This window comes from Halictus rubicundus, chromosome 15 (genome assembly GCF_050948215.1).
Source record: "Halictus rubicundus isolate RS-2024b chromosome 15, iyHalRubi1_principal, whole genome shotgun sequence".
Taxonomy (NCBI): domain Eukaryota; kingdom Metazoa; phylum Arthropoda; class Insecta; order Hymenoptera; family Halictidae; genus Halictus; species Halictus rubicundus.
The window spans coordinates 6427231-6444494 of NC_135163.1; the positions used below are offsets into that span (position 1 = coordinate 6427231).

At 40.6% G+C, this 17264-nt stretch overlaps 2 protein-coding genes across 4 annotated transcripts in view; one reads left to right on the top strand and one right to left on the bottom strand.

The window, feature by feature from the left end:
* The window catches only part of Ttll5 (Tubulin tyrosine ligase-like 5), a 64418-nt gene that overhangs the window by 18524 nt on the left and 28630 nt on the right, over positions 1–17264 (bottom strand). Inside the window, exons 2-4 of the mRNA XM_076801233.1 lie at positions 14611–14784; positions 12502–12585; positions 12298–12421 (exon numbers count right to left, since the gene is read on the bottom strand). Coding sequence (XP_076657348.1) covers positions 12298–12421; positions 12502–12585; positions 14611–14777 — 375 coding nt within the window. The 5' untranslated portion in view covers positions 14778–14784. The remainder of the gene's footprint in view (positions 1–12297; positions 12422–12501; positions 12586–14610; positions 14785–17264) is intronic.
* On the top strand, positions 734–11518 carry LOC143361660 (uncharacterized). Of its 3 annotated transcripts, none has more exons than XM_076801235.1 (2): positions 734–872; positions 9579–11518. In XM_076801235.1, exon 2 carries the CDS (start codon positions 9596–9598, stop codon positions 11336–11338), a length of 1743 nt encoding a protein of 580 aa, XP_076657350.1. In that variant the 5' UTR covers positions 734–872; positions 9579–9595; the 3' UTR covers positions 11339–11518. The 3 variants fall into 3 exon arrangements, with proteins under 3 accessions (XP_076657350.1, XP_076657351.1, XP_076657349.1); XM_076801236.1 differs by lacking the exon at positions 734–872 and adding an exon at positions 9212–9232; XM_076801234.1 differs by lacking the exon at positions 734–872 and adding an exon at positions 9321–9431.

Genomic DNA, 17264 nt, shown 5'->3' on the forward strand with positions numbered 1-17264 from the left:
AGTACTCGCGGAGGAATATCAATCCATAGCAAGCCTGGAGTTCATTTTTCTCAACATATTAAGCTCTGAATATCCTCGAATCCACTTTAAAAGAGCAGAACGACTTTCTCCGGCATACGATGCTCCGAGTGGGCGTGGCTTTGTGGCCCTTAGCTTCAACGGGGCCAGAGCAGTACTCGCGGAGCAATCTACATGCATGGCAAGACCTGAGTTCATATTTCTCGAGATATTAAGCTCTGAAGATCCTCGAATCCACTTTGAAAGAGCAGAACGGCTTTCTCCGGCATACGATGCTCCGAGTGGGCGTGGCTTTGTGGCCCCCAGCTTCAACGGGGCCAGAGCAGTACTCGCGGAGCAATCTACATGCATGGCAAGACCTGAGTTCATATTTCTCGAGATATTAAGCTCTGAAGATCCTCGAATCCACTTTGAAAGAGCAGAACGGCGTTCTCCGATATACGATGCTCCGAGTGGGCGTGGCGTTGTGGCCCCCAGCGTCAACGGGGCCAGAGCAGTGGCCGCGGAGCAATCTATCGTCACGTCTGAAATTTCGTGGTAGAATAAAAATTTCACGTTTCCTGTGATTCAGTGTTCATTCGGAAGATTGAGTGACTAATTTCACGACACCGTTTAGTTAGCCAGGGCCCCCGACCAGTGGACGCGTGGCGCCATGGCAATGCGACGCTCCGGTGGCCAAAGCTCGGAGCTCGTCCCGACGAGCGGAGGTCGCGAGCCGACTCGAGCCGAGCCGAGCCGAGCCGAGCCGAGCCGGGCTCGGATTCTCGCGCATCAGCGTGCGATTTCCACGGCGACGGCAGTCTAGCACGAGCTGCCGCTCAGGAGACACCCGTAGGGGACTTGCTTGTTTCAAGGTAGGCAACGTAAAATGCACAGACATCTCACACGCACACCTATTGCCCACCTGTTCACCGCTTCTTCCTCTTTGCTAACCCGACCAATCTTCCTGAAACCTCTCGTTTTTTTCCTTCCCTTTTCTTTTTTTACAAGAAGAAAACACGATTCACTCTCGTCCGACATCGTCTCGCTTGAGCCACCTGATGCTTCGCTGCTAATTGATTTTTTTTTACATCTCTCATGTGCACTGATTAGCTCGCGGTTCTTACTGATAGATTGATCGATACCTGTTGCTTTTCGCAGACTAGCCTGCGCCGGTGATCGCACCGGCTGATCGTGATCACAGCTGCGTAAAATACTATTTCAAGTAGTAAACAGTAAACAGACTATTTTAGTCGAAATCGTACGTGCACTTTTACAAATAACTTGTCTGATTTGTTGGAAAAAATTTTTATGATAATATCTGTTTTGCTCCGTTTTAAGAACGTGCACTTGTGTCTAAATTAATTATTTTTCTACTTTTTCTGTTCGTGCTACACCGTGATAAATTTTGTTTAACAAACGAATGCAATGTTTCTTCCTACGTGACGAGTATACTCGACATAAGAGGTTGATAAGGTTAAAATAGTATTTTATTTGGATTCTCAAAATAGTGTGAACTTTGTTTGGGGGTTGATTCTACGTGAGAAAATGCATCGGAAAAATGTGGAATAAATATTGTTTCACGTTTTAGATCAACAGAATAAAAATATTTTATTTTACGCTTTGGATTGTCGAAGTAAAGACATTTTCATTGCAGAAATTTCACTCTGTTTAAAGCGGCATTTCATTTGAATCGGTGGAACAACAACGACTGTTTAAAATAGTATCGGAAATATTTTTTCTCCACAATATTACCCAGCTCTGATCGTGATCGATGGCAAATGAATACCCGATGAATGAACGATAGTAAATGAATACCTTTGTCTATTGGATTGTTGCGATTGCGCCGTAAATCGTGACCGTAAATTAAATCGTAGCGCCGAGGAGTTAATATTTAATAGTTTATGCGTAAAGGTTCACCGTTCAAACCGCATGTTGCGAACAGTCGTCCACCATTTCTACCACTTCGAATTTTTTTCTCGTCTTCTTCAGCAATTCCCGCGGATAGTTGTCCTACGAGCTGCGAGAGATCAGCCTAGTCACGCGCGTCCACGCTTCGCGAGACCGTCTCGCCGATGCAAGTTGCATCGAAGACGTTGCACTCTCTTTCTCTTTCTCTCTCTCTCTCTCTCTCTCTCTCTCTCTCTCTCTCTCTCTGTGTGTGTTTCTCCCTCGCAGCGCGTCCGACATTTATCAGACGCGGCACACACCGTTCGAGAGCGTTTATCGGCGAGGAAACTCATTTGACCACGATATGAAATAGAGGTTGATTAGATCCTGAAGGGTTAATCGCGCCGGCGATCATGATCCCCGCGGAAAAAACGAGTCCCATCAAGGTAAACGATCGGCAAGGCTTCGCACCGCCGTACACGTGCAGGAAGAGCGACTGTGTTCAGCTATAGTCGTTCGAAACGACAGCATAAAATAATGACGACTTTAAATTCAATTGTAATTCGCGATCAAGTTGTTCGTTTGTCATTATCATTAGTAGACTGCGGATATTTATGCAAAATTTTTGTTACTTCAATTACAACATGTAGGAGCTAAATAAAAATTTTGTTCATCAATAATTTTTAGATGTTAACGTTAAGTTGTAATATTTTTCATTTACGATTGTTGAGATTGTGAAGATTCATCTATGTGGAATTACTCAACAAACTTATTTCCTTAGGTATATATTATTTAAAAAATGGCTGAAAACTTTGATAGACACATTCTTCTTATTTTTATTAAGTAATGTAAAATAGTCACTTTTAATGCTCCGTAAACCTAATGTTAAAAATGGTATACCGAGACATTGTTGAACTCCTTTAATCTTTTTACTGTTTTTAATTACTCATTTTTGTCTCAAATGCATAAAATCCACAGTCTAATCATCAGCTATTCATTCGTGGTCGTTCGTTTGGAAATTTTATTGGAGCAACGCTCGACATTTGCAATTTTATTCGCACACGTTCGAACGACCAATATTGACGGAGAACATGATGAACTTTTGACGCTTATCACCGCGAAATCTTGATAGCATGATTCGCCCCGAATTACGTCTTCCCCGGTGTTTACACTCGGAAACACCCGGTTACACTCGTAACCCGCCGCCTTCCTCGTTTGCGAATTATGTTTGTTTTCTCGCCACTCTTCTGCTCTGATATTTCTCAGCTCTTCTGCGATTATAGTACCGACCGTTGGTTTACGATCTTCTGTGGGAGCATTCGCGAGAATCGGAGATAAACGGATTTTTATTGCGTGCTACACTCGCGAATGATTTTTCGGGAAATTTGAAACTGAAAGAGAGCTCTCGAAGCTCGTGTTTTATAATTTTCGAAATACGAGGAAAATTGACGACATACGGACACAAGTTTCCTTGAAATCATCGAATATTTCAGTGACGTCAACGGCGGTCCGGTTAGGGGTCGAAGGCCGATACCGAGAACGCAATAAATGAAAGTCGCATTAAATCGAATGAATTGTCTGGGAATTTGCAGCATGCGATCGACACGAAAAACCTAATTATGTGGAATCAAATGAAAATCCCCTGATACGGTGTAATATTCTGCGGGATCAGCGACTTTTTGTAGACACGGCATCAATCATCCGATTGTTTGAAGCGATACCTGGGAAAATCTTGGGGATTTTCAGCAATCGGTTAATTGATCTACGCAGGAAAATCCGGGGATCTTCGGTGAGCGTGATTTTAATAGATTCACACCTTCCCTGATAAACCAGCAATTGTATAATTATTCGAGAACTCATCGAGTGTCAGCAACTCTTCTGGTATACATCAGGGATTGTCTAATTGTGCCAGCGATAAATGTTCAAATCGACAAATTAGTAGACTAAAATAATCAACAGAAAAAGAAAATTTTTTTTCTCTGAGTAATTGCGATGACATAACAATTATGCAAAATAAAAATTGTCAGAATCGGTCGCGAGCAACAGAAACCAGATGAAACGTTACTTCTTTCCCTTAACAATGTTAATAGACGAAAAATAATATATCTTGAAATTTTGTTAGTCTTTCCATAGCTCAAAATTTCTCCAACTCTATTTTGCTATCATTAAATAAAATCCGCAGTTTAATCATTATTAACGGTTCGACTATCGTGTCGATTACGGGAAATAATTGTTAAACAAAATGTCAATTCTCCCAATAATTTTGGGTACAAAATAATGCGAACTCATTTTCACCGGCTACTCGGAGCGACGTACAAAATTTCCTGAGGTTTCCGGCAGACAATTAACAGTTCATAGGCTTCTGCTATGATCGAAAGATCGCCTAATCGCTCGGAGCGACGTAGAAAACGCGTGGCTCGTCGGGTGTGCGTTTAAATACCGTTACTAGAAAGTAGTGTCGATTCGCATCGCGAGTGGAATGAAACGTCGAAAAGGAAAAAAGATAAGAAAAAATAAAAGAAGGAAAAATGGTCCAGTGAAAGTGTCGCGGCAGTATGTCGGATTCGGTTGTGTGTTCGTGTTTATGTAACCGCGTCGACGACAGTGTCAATGATCCTCCAAAGAATTTTCAAGGAGCTCGCCTAATCGCCTTCGAGCCCCATTGAATTCCCATAAATTGCCAATGCTTGCCTGGACCCACAGCGTTAGCTCCAAAATGCAAGAAATTAATTCCAAAAATTAATTACGTTACTGAATTGATTACGTTACATCACCACGAGGAATTTTTCCAAATTTTTATAAAATAATTTTTTATAAAATTCATCTCTAAACCTACGCTATAAGACTCTTCAGCCAAGGTCTGCGGCCAGTAACTATGGCTGCCATGAGAGCGTCAAAAAGGTTCTAAACGTTAAGGTAAAAAACTGCAAAAAATATCCGGCGATTATTTCACAATTTTCAAAAGCCCGTGGCCAAAGAATCACAAGTGGATCCTTCAGTAGTGACAACAATTAGAATTGCAAGCCGACGAGTTGCTTCCAGTAAAGTTAGAGGATAGTGATATAAACATTATAAAATATATAAAACAGATTGCAAAGTAAAAGAAAATGTCTGAGCCTACTTTCGGTATAGTGCATTTTTGTTTTCATCCTGACAAATTTTATTATTCGGATCCCGGTTGTTAAAGCGTTAAGATGTAGGAGTAGGTTAATTTAGCGAATATGTTTCAGAGTGGTTTGCGTCTCGATGCGCAGCTAATTAAGCGCAGTATTTTGCATTGCCGTTTCTATGGCGACGATCGATTGCTATAGTCGGCGATCGGCGTTGCAAGAGTGACAGAAAGGTGGCGTCGATGCAATTGCGAAAAGTTTCCAGAGAACGGTGTCCGAGCCGGCGCGGTCTCTCGCGCGACCTTTCGTTAATTAACGAACGCCTCGCACTCTAATGTAATTTCGCGAGATAGCCATCTGTTCACATGAACGGGATCAACGGCGACGGCGACGTAACGCTCAATTCATGCTCCTCGAGCTGCGCCGACTTGAACGACAACGAGGAAACGCGCCGAATTCGTCAATTTTAATTCGCAACTTTGCAACGGTCACGCTTCAGAACATCTTCTTTGCAATTCCTTATGGCTGTCTTTTGCACATGCTAGGAAGCGAAAATCATTTTTGAGGTTGCTATAAAACCACCAGATTTTCTTACGATTAATAGGAATATTGGCGAGGGTATTTTATATGCCTTTGCTTTTTGGGGGGTTGTGTTTCATATCGAGGGGTAAAAACTACCCTTGCGATTACTATGAAACTACTAAACCTGAGGAATTCGACGATATTTTTACAGTTATTGGGATTGTAAAATTTAGCTAGGGTACTTTATGTGTTTGCCTTTTTTGGGGCTGTAGTTGATATTAAGGGGGCTAGAATTAACCCTTAAGATTGCTATAATACTGCCAAACTTGATGAATTCGACGATATTTCTACAGTTATTGGGATTGTAAAATTTAGCTAGGGTACTTTATGTGTTTGCCTTTTTTGGGGCTGTAGTTCATATCGAGGGGGCTAGAATCAACCCTTAAGATTGCTATAATATTGCCAAACTTGATGAATTCGACGATATTTTTACATTTATTAAGATTGTAAAATTGTGTTTTTCCGTTTGTCCTTAGCTATAGTTATTATTAAACTGCTGAATTTTATGCATCTATAGAACAAACGAGTAGATGAGTTTCTTAAAACAGTAGACAGATTAAAATGATTTCAAAACACAGACTAGAAGAACGCAATGATACAGTTTCATCAGGGTTTCTCTTAATTTCAATCTTTTTAAGATAATTCATGACAATGGAACTTTTTATAAATTCAGTATAGCTCAACACAGATCAGACTGCTTTTTCCTTCACAGAAAATCACCTTCCAAAATATTTCTATTTTTTTTCGATCCTGGGTTCTGACGCAGAATCTCAATGACTTCTGGAGCAGAAAATTAGCAATTTTGTGAAACGAATCTTCGCTGATTGCATTCGTGTTAGTCAGAGGGACTTTTTCGACGGTAGGCCACGAATGTTAATTTATCGCACGACGTCGTCGCTGTTAATGTCGCGCGTTGCGTAAAACGAGCAGTAATTGACTGAATTGTTCCCCGTCCACAATTTATCGAATACTTTGTTTCTCGTTGCATCGACTAAATATGCAGCTATTTATCAAGCGAATCATTCTAATCTCTCTCTCTCTCTCTCTCTCTCTCTCTCTCTCTCTCTCTCTCTCTCCATCTCCCATTTTCCATATTCTTTTTCCTTTTTTTTTTCTGTTGCCCTCGCGGGAACTCGAAATCGCCGTTCGTCCTTCGACACGCGAATCAGTATAAATAGATCGACGATGATTCTTCCAGCGATTTCCGTACTCGAGGCACGCGGCATCTAAATTGATCCTACGCCGGAGAACCAGTAGCAATCACTGTGCAATTTTTCTCAATAATTCCCTGTCGCTATCGTTATCTATACAACAGGCGACCACCGGGCAATATTTCCGCAAACGTCAGCCGCGATAGACAATTATTTTTAAGTGTTTTTCAACCGTTACCACAATGTCGCGAAGCTGTTTTCATTTATGCCGATTACTAGGCCGGCCCTTGCCTCGATGCACTGAAATATATGAAAATCAAGAAATAAGACCACCAAATCTTAAACGAAACGAAAATAACGAAAATAAGAAATAATTTATTCTCGCCCCGTTACTTTCAATGCTGCCATTTGAAAATAAAAATAATATTGATTCATTTGAAATAATAACAATTTTAAATAGTACATTACTTAATAGTATATTATATTATTTAAATTTGCTTTTAGAAGCAATGTATAAAATATGCAGAAAATAAATTGCACATTTGCATGTACAGAAAATAAATTGCAATCGCAAGACAAAAGAGTGTAAAAAATAAAATGTCTACGTAAATTGCGTAACATATTTTGTTTTCTACTTAAACTCGCGTATTCGTGCTTGTTGCAAAAAAAAAACAGGACCATAAATCATTATGCAAATATTTTCAAGGATTATTTTACAGAAATAAGACTACAGGAAATCTTTGTAAAAAATTGTCTTGAATGCTAACAAGACCAAGAATGACTCTACGGAATGTTTTTCCTCGCCGATTAAAAAATTTATCAGGATAAAAATCGGACAAAATTAAGTGTAACTTTTGTTTGACGCATATATCCAATGTTTGCAGCGCCGGTCATGTTTTCGCTATGTTTTCCTAGTTTCCCCGAGTGAAATATCGCGACGCACAAACTCGCGAAGGAGAGACGAGCACGTGCAGACAGCTCGCATACGAGCATTGCGAACAACATTACGAATGCGAACGCAAACGTCGAACCTTGGTCGCGACCGATATCGAGTCAATCAATTTCTTTTCTGTTCCGCGCGGAACACTATGAATAATGTGTCCCGCTGATTTATGCTGTTACCCGAGTTCCCCGGCAGTCGCGAGGAGACTCAATGAAATCGTGTCAAGCGCCGTGCTAGGTAGAGGCCCTTGCATTTCATTTCAGCCTTTGGAACTCGGATTTATTGCCATACTTGATCTGGACTGCGAGAGTTTCATACCGATTCACATTTCTTCTGGACTGCTTTTAACAAAATTAAATTATTCTGATTTTCCGTGGGGGAAAAAGAAACAGTTTGATTCCCGGATGGAACCCTAAAAATATTGGAACCTATTTAAAAATATTGAAACTAAGCGAAACCCTTTTTGTCTCTATTCATTTCTATAGATGAAATGGAAACAAAATGAAATTGTGTTGTTGTACTTTTCTAGACGGGTTTTCTAAACTTAACAAATAATTTTTATTGGAAATGAAACTGCTAGAATAGTTCTAAAAGAAGAGGGACAAATATCCATCTGTTCAAAATATATGAAGTGACTTAAGAATTGGTTTCCAAGCTTAATGATCACTTAAGATCGCTTAATTACCGTCCAATTCAAAGTCAAACTCATGAATAATTATCTCGCACGACGTCGTGTCAAGCGTGTTGTAATCCACGTTCGCAGCCCGTCAATTTAAGCGGAAGTTCTCGAATTCTCGCACGACTAATTAAACAAAAAACGCGGCAACGAGCGAGAGAGAAACTCGACCTCCTAATTGTCGCGAGCACCGACACCGAAAGCATCGTGTCCAGCTGGCACGGCGAAAACATTCGAGGCATAAATTTGCATTTTAAGTTAAAGCCGAAGGTGTCGGTTTCGTTGTCTCATTGAAAAATCAACTATAATGCCAGCCGGCGAGTGTCACGCGCACGGCAACTGGTTCTTAACCTGTTAACCGGGAAAAAGACGAGTTAACTCGTCCTTCCTTACGTTCAAAAGTACATTCCGATACTTTCGTTTGCATGACACCGGAGTCCTTCGCGTAATTTCGTCATTATATCGACGACACCGTATATTACATCGTGTTGACACAAAATAAGCTGCGAATCATTCATAAACTACCTTTAAACCCCTGCTAGCGATGACCGGGTCTCCTCGGACCCGAATCTAGTTGAATAAATAATTAACATTCTTTGCATAGCGTTGAATTTAAAACAATTATCAATCGCGAGCTAACGCGTTTACGTCTGTCCTTTTCGAATCAACGAAGGCCAAAATTTAGAAAACTATGTCTCGCAATTGGCAGAGTGTTTTCATTTCACAGGAAAATGGGGGAAATTGATTGTGAAAATTGTCGATTAAGAATAGTAATTTCGTTAGACGATGCTGCTAACGGTCTGAGAAAAAGCGTCGACGCGTACGGTCCGCTTAGATTTACTCGGCTGGTAAATAGCAACAGTTTTCCGCTACTGATAATTACGTACGAAAATTGTTTCTATCGCTTCTTTCGATTAACACTGTCCCGATAACATGTCCACGACGTTCGTCGTAGATACTCGAGATGGAAACTCGTTCAGAAAAATCTCCGTATCGTGTTTCCAATGCACATAACCTCAACTTCGTTCTACTAACATGACTTTAACCAACGATTATGCATGCACAATTTCGAATATCGCTTGGTTCGTGACACTAAAGGTTCTTTACTCACTCTCGCATATATTATTCTTCATTAAAGTCGCCTTAATTGCCAACTTGCAATTAATAAGTGACACAGTACTAAACGAATTTGTTTCATGATGTTAATTGACAAATATCAATTATTACAGTGAATGAACAAGAGAAGATGCCTGGCCACCGTCAGCCTAACTCCCTAGAGGGGCTTAGTTTGGGACGTGTGTGTCAACAACTCGACGGGACGTGCCGACGGCTGCAGGTGCTTTCGCAGGAATCATCTGTAGCACAGGTCCTGGCTTACGCCAAGCAGACTATCAGGCCCTACTACATAAATGCTCTGCCAGCACGTTTGCGGTCCCAAGTCATCGAGGAGACTTCCAAGATGCTGTACGGACCCGCATCGGATGGATCAACTTTGTTCTCTGGGCCAGCTCCTCTGTATCTACTAGCCCTGCTTCTGGGACACGATATAAAGCAGTTGAAAGTGTATCTTTGTTGCTACTACGGATGCAGTCATCAGACGTCGCTGTTAAAGCTGCTTGCTACCGAAGGAATCGGGCTAGAGTCTTTGAAGTTGGCTCGCTCTGCTTTGCTCAGATTCGATTGTAAACTGTTGAAATCCGCTCTGATGAACATGAAAAATCTAATAAGTCTGTCTCTTCGCAATATAGCCAGTGACGCTGTGCTCCAAGTAGTGGGAAAAGCTTGTCCAAAGCTGGTTGTTTTGGATGTTGCTTGTTCCAGACAAGTCACAGATGTAGGACTGAAGCAATTGCTGTTGCAAGTAGAGCTTAGAGATAAAGTGCCTCACGCCACTATGCAAGAACCCACCAGTTGGTCCAGGTTAAAAATACTACTGTCGAAATTGAAGATGCGAAACTGTAAGTCGGAGAAAAAGGAGAAGCAAGGGGTACTGCTCGAGTACTATGAAAGCAGAAATTCTCTCTGTGATACACTCAGAGTACTTAATGTCGCAAACACTGCAGTGACCAGTGCAGGCGTGTTGTTGGCCTTGGTGCACGTGCCAAGACTAGAATCCTTGGCAGAGTACTGTCACATGGGGAGAGTAGTAGAAATTATGAACAAAGGGCTAATTGGATTCAAAACTCCATTCAGTTTGACCCAGGCGAGAAGCTGCAGAACCACACCAGTACGTTTGGAGCTTTTGGCACAGGCGTGTCCAAAAGTGGAAAAATTACACATCTCTGAGCCTCATCATCCCCCTGAAGCTTTACGACTGTTTCCCTATGTTACATCTTTAAGTGTACGCAATATTCCATCCCAAGGAGAATGGTTGCAAGGATTCTACAACTACCTTCGCACAAACGGCCACAATCTACACGAGCTCAATCTCAGAATAACTCAGGACGAAAATCCTATTCAGGTGGACTTGAAAGAAATTTTCAACAGCTGTTGCAATCTCAGAATATTCACCAGCGACGGTTCCAACATAACTTGGTCAGAGGGACCCGATCCTCCTCCTCTCAAGTACTTAAAGAGAATCAAATTGGGACGCATAGTCAGTGCTGTTGCCATCACCAAAATCCTTTTATTGGCGCCGGAATTAACGGCGCTGCACGTTCACAGTTGTTTCGATCTCACGAATGAACATTTAGAAAAAATGTTGGGTGTGTCCACAAAACCAAAAAATCCGCGAAAGTCTGACAAATGTGAAAATAGTCTAGTGCAGAACTTAACGTGCTTTTACATATACGAAGCTAGCAAAGTGTCTGCGTCCACTGTGCTGAATATGTTCCAACATTGCAAGAGACTCAGAAAAATTGGAAATCTAGCGAACTGGGGGTTGGATTGTGAAGGTATTAGAATGTTAAGAACAACACTGATCCGGACAAATTTGGATGTGGATTTATGCCCGGGGGAGCATTGGTTTTGGAGCAATTGCATCCAGTGATATTTCCTGTGTATTTTGTACTGATATGTAAGTTAGTCGATCCGTGCAGCTACGAAAATGTTCAGTCCATGACAATAGGCTGCTATTTCATTCAAATCCACTACGCTCTGATAGACTGTAAATTTGTCAGTATTAAAAGCTATCTTAATAAATATAAGGCTATCTGTATTTGGAAAAGTGCGAGGGAAAGTTCATTGCATGGTAGGCAAACATGGACATAAAAACAAGCTAGCAACAGTAATTGGTCATCGTACTATTCACGTTAATTGTAAGGACTGACCTGTTATGCGATAATAATGTACTGAATATAATGTGAAAAAGGAGGAGTATATTTTTAAGCCATGTTGTAGTAACTTGCTAAACAGTGGGGCTCTTGCAATTGGTTCTACGGGTACCAGAACTCGAGTACTTGGATACATACTTAATTCAGATACGAGTACTCAGGTATGTAACTTAGATTAGAGGACTTAGGTACTATAAGCATTTGAGTGCTCAGGTAGTTAACTGGGATCCAAGTACTTGAATACTCGTATGTGATTCTTGAAACAAAGTACTCGGATACACAGTAGGAGGTCTACGGTAACATAGTTCTAACAAACTGTATTGACAGACACAGTTTTTGTACTGTAAAATGCTTATACAACTAACCGAATGCCAGTAACTAGCAGACTTCAAACTTGTAAATTGTTGCGACTATTTCATAAATGTATAGCTAAGTACTTAAAAGTTCTACGCGAGGAGGAACGTTCATTTGTAATATAACAAACGATTAACAGCAATGTGAATTTTATATATACGTACACACACACATATATATATATAAAAAAATATATTCATATTGAATTTAAAGATCGTGCGACACGGACATGTATATCGTGACTTTGGATTGCAATAAAGAATCCTTTTCGAAAAATCCGGTGATTCGTTTAATTACAAAATAAATCAGACGAGCGACTTACCTCGATTAAGCCGTGAGATTGCAGCAAAAGATTGATGAGCTTCGTGTCCGTTTGGAAAATCTTGTATGTCATGTGCAACTGCTTTGCAGGTGGGTCTTCTGGGGGAGTGGCCAAGGCGGAGCATCTGGAAAACAATAAACAAATTACAATGTGTTCCGTAGATTAGACGACAAAGAAAAACGATGATATCTTTCGGCCACTTACTTGAAGCGCAAAATAGATGTTTTATTTCCGGTTGGTCCGTTCAACAGCCATTCGTTGCGAGGCGGACTTTTGTCCTTCGTTGTGCTGCAAAAATCACATAAACCATTACGCGCCACATTTTCCCGGAACAACTGGCGGTAAATTTCAAACAACGCACACCGAAGAAGGGAGACATCTACGAAACCTCGTTCTGGATCGTAGCGCCATCGCGCGGTTACCCACAGTCGGTAAAGCGAAAATCTATAGAATCTCTGAATTTGAAACCTAGCTTTTGCGGTAATTTTGAAAGCGATTAAACAAAATATGTTATAAAGTTGATTCTGTCAATTATTTAAAGGAGCATTTTAATGGAGCAGAGAGAAATTTAACGATCTTTAACTCGCCCAATGTAAAAAGTATACGTGGCGGTATTTTTAAAAGTTGTTACACAAAAAATGAAACAAAATTGAATCTATCAGTTATTTTGTTGTAGATTGATGTGTATAATGATAACGAGAGGTCGTTTCAATGGAAAAGAGAAAGATTGAAGGATCTTTGGCTCGTTCGAAGTAAAAAATGTGCAATTTTCATCGCTTTCATAATGGCGCGAAATTTAATTTCACTTTTCCGCGATCCTTGTTACGGTGATTAGGAAGAACGATAAAGGAAAAGCGAGCAGGTGGAAGAGATAAAGTGAAACTCGGGAATTCGCCACGGTGAGTTGAGTCATAACTCGATTGCGGATTGAATGCAATTATCCCGAACCCAACAGCGGGTGAGTCATAATAAAATAAATAGCATGGCTATCGTTAGAGCGGTCCGCGTTCTATTTTCAGCTTAATGGTACCCTATACACCGGAAGAATGAGTTTTTATTCAAATCCTGTTGTTGCGGACTAGTCTAGAAAGTTTCGGTAATTGCATAAACTTCCGTGAAGTTGTTCTAACTGTTGCATCGTGCTTTCGACGATTGTTTGCAACCGTGCGTTCGGTAATTTCTCTCAATTAGTTCGGGCACAAGTCGTTGAATGTAATTGGACGGTTCATGTATTAATTGGATCATTTTTTCGATCGTGGTATATGCAAGACCATAAATGACGGCGAATAGTTTGGTCGTCCACGAAAAATAAGAGCAACGTTTAAAAAATGTTTTTTCTGATTTCTCTTTAACATGAATCGAATCAGCTTCGAGAGACAGAAGTTTCTGGTTGCAAAGAGAGAAATTTGCACAAAAATCCGCGCTTGCATGAAAAACAAACAATACCGAGCATGACCCAGATTCATTCAAGAAACGGTGTCAGCGTATTTCACGAGTAAAAAATTAACTGAACCGGAAAGTTATATAGTTTATCGAAAAGCCAAGAGAGAAGGAATTAGAAGTAATTTAGTGGTTTACGATGCAGTTTAAAAGTGGCGATGTTAGTAACAGATTGACGATATTTATCTAATCTGTTTACATAAGCCGTGTTCGCTAATTGAGGTCATAGTAAGCTGTGTTTACCGACTTTACTAACTTTAAAGGAAACGTTTCGTACCAAGGATCAATACAAAGCGTTCATAAAGAGCTTAGCACTGCGATAAAACCGAAATGAAAGAAAATTACTAATATGAACGACTCAACATTTTATAAATATCACTCCTCCAAAAAAAAAAAACAAATACTTGTAATAAATATTTAATCAACAATTTGCACGAAAACCTGAATGAATCTTTCTTTCTTATTTTTACCCGCGACAAAAATAAAAATTGTATTCATCAATAAACTAATTCAGAGCCCTAACTTTAATGTCTATTTTCACCCCTGGGAATGAATGACGGTCGCTAAGAAAAAATCTCTATTTAACAATCCCTTCGAGTAAACTGTGATAAAAGTTTCGAAGCGTAGTTTTCAACGAGTAATTTTTTAATCTTGGGAGTAGGAAGACTTGGGAATCGAAAAATGGAACTCCACCAAGTTTCCTCGGCGTCTCCGTTGAGAAATGATGCAAAGGCACCGGTAAATAGGTCATTGCGACTAACTGTAAAGTTTAGCATGAAGATCGTCTAATTAAGCGTGGACAGTGGGCCTCGGTGAAAGTTTTCGAACTGTTTGTTAATCGAGAGGCTCTCCGGAAACTTTCGTTCAACATACCTCTCCGAGGTTTCCGATTTGTGCGGCTTATGTACAAGAGGCTCCAGGGTCTCCTCGCTGCTGTTCGACAGTTGCGACATCCCGGAGAGACTGGAGGACGACATCAGGTCCTTCGGTCGCTTCCCTTCCGGTTTTCCAACGGTGTTGGTTTTCATCTGAGACAGCATAATTTATCTGAAACAGACAATTCCCATTCATGTCTCTCCGTTCAACAAAAAACCAATCAATCGAAAAATTTGTTAAAAATTCTCCAGCAGTGCTCGACAAGCGATTCTCGGAAGGTACGCTTTGGGAATTTATTTTCGAGAAACCGGACATTGTATCTTTATGAAACTTGACAGACTTAATTATGGATGCCCGAGGTATGTTCGTGAATTTTTGTACGTTGCTAACACGAAAACTATGGTAGTTATTAGCCTGCGAAGGAGATAGTATCGATTTTCGGTCCATTGATATTTATCTTGTACAACCCTCATTTTGGGAATTTTTTTCAGAGAAACCGGATGTTGTGTCTCGATGAAACTTAACAGACTTAATGATAGACGTTTAAACTACGGTCAGGAATTTTCGTACCTTGCTTGCAAAAATTGCAGTAATTATATAATATTAGAAAAAAGAAATTGAATTGAATCATTTCTTCATACTTCTAGTCAACGTATACCCTCCATCATGATTCTTATGAATTCTCTCATCTTGCGTTCTTCGCAAGGTTCCGCATGAATATCTCATTTTCACGCAGACAAAGAGCTCGCTATTTTCCAGCGTCACGATTTCTAAAGGCGGGATATTTGCACGGTAACAAATTAGAAAAGAAGTGTATTGCGCGGAGAAGCTTCTCGGTACTGACAAAGACGGATAACGCCAGCCTGGCCAGTGACACGCGAAAAGATAACAGGTTCAGCGTAACGAGCGAGCATTAGCGTCGCGGTTTTCTTCATTGTTCTGCTCGTGGAACGTGTCGTCGTCGGTTTCGACAGAAACGTCGATAGTCTCGCGAGCGAAAATCGGCCGGGCAAACTTTTAACACCGCGTCATCGATAGTTGATGCACTGTCACGTCTCTTTAACGTTTGAAACCCGTGTCTGCAGCAACAACCTCGAAAATCCCGTAAAAGCAAAGTAATTGACTTAATGAGTCTCATATTTGATGAACTATTTATATTTTATTTTTTTATGCTATTCACACTACTTATTTTATTTCTATATTTGTATTTTATACTTTCGTACTGTCACCTATATTATTGTATTGTCTACTTTTGTACTGTTACCTATATTATTGTACTTTTTACTTTTTACTTTTTTTACTGCTATCTATATTTTTATTTCCTACTTTTGTACTGTTACCTATATTACTGTATTTTCTAGTTTTGTACCGTTACCTATATTATTGTATTTTCTGCTTTCGTACTGTTACCTATATTATTGTACTTTTTACTTTTTTACTGCTGTCTATATTTTTATTTCCTACTTTTGTACTGTTACCTATATTACTGTATTTTCTAGTTTTGTACCGCTACCTATATTATTGTATTTTCTGCTTTTGTACTGTTACCAACATTATTGCATTTTCTGCTCTAGTACCGTTACCTATATTACTGCATGTGGATCAAACCAAGTGATCAATACTCGCAGGATGTGCAGCGTTATTCCGACAGGGCGTAAGACAGTTCAGAGCAGCCGTGACTTTTCTTTGGGCTCGTAATTATAGACAGCATCGATTTTTCGCTGCAGCGCATGGTCGCGCGGCGTTTGATCTTACAATGTCGGAATGTTAATGGAAAGTGCATATAACCGAGCTGTAGATCCACCTTGACTCCCACTGGTGGTCTTGCGAAGTTTATGTGGGTAATCGGATCAAGGTGTACGCCGCGAAGGGGAAATCAAACGCGAAATCAATTTCTAAACTTTTCGTCACGGACGATTCGAATTTGCGCCGTAGAAACCGCGAGACTATCGGTAGATTTTCAGGTGTCGGGCTTGTTGAAGAGCTCGATGGTTTCCTGGGGATCTCTGAGGCTTCAAGGTTGTTCGGAAGATCGTACCAAACTGATAGGGTCTACGGAAAAATTGTAGAATGAGAAATTAAGAAGCAAAAGATTGTGGGATCAAATCAAAATTTAGAATCCTCTCGTATTTAATCTTTGAAATCTGCGGATTTTCCGAAAATTATTCGCCGAGGAATCGGTAGAACTGCATTTATCTTCGGACTCGCCGGACTGGTCGAGAAAAACACGAATTAGCATGCGTAACGGGCTCTCTTTTCCCGATCCATCCCACGGTGTCTATAATTAAAACGATCGTTGGCAACGAAAAAACATCATAAGAACACATTCGTCATTCTCGTATTCGCCTCTGAAATTAGCATCGCCGGTCCAGCATCGGCAGCCGGCCACCGTTGCAAGTATACTTCTCTCTCTCTTCTCCTGGGAGGCTATCTGAATGATTGAATGCATTACGCTCGAGAGCAGAGAAGACGCTGCACTGGTGGCACACGTCGCCCACGCTGACCCGGGAAATATTAGAACGGCGCCTTTCGATCGATGCGATTGATCCTTCGTCAAATATAAAATACGGTCGCCATTTCATAAATGGTGCTCGTAGATTATTCAACCGAGCCCCGGGGCGGCATCTATGCGTCGCATTTCTCTCGGTTAT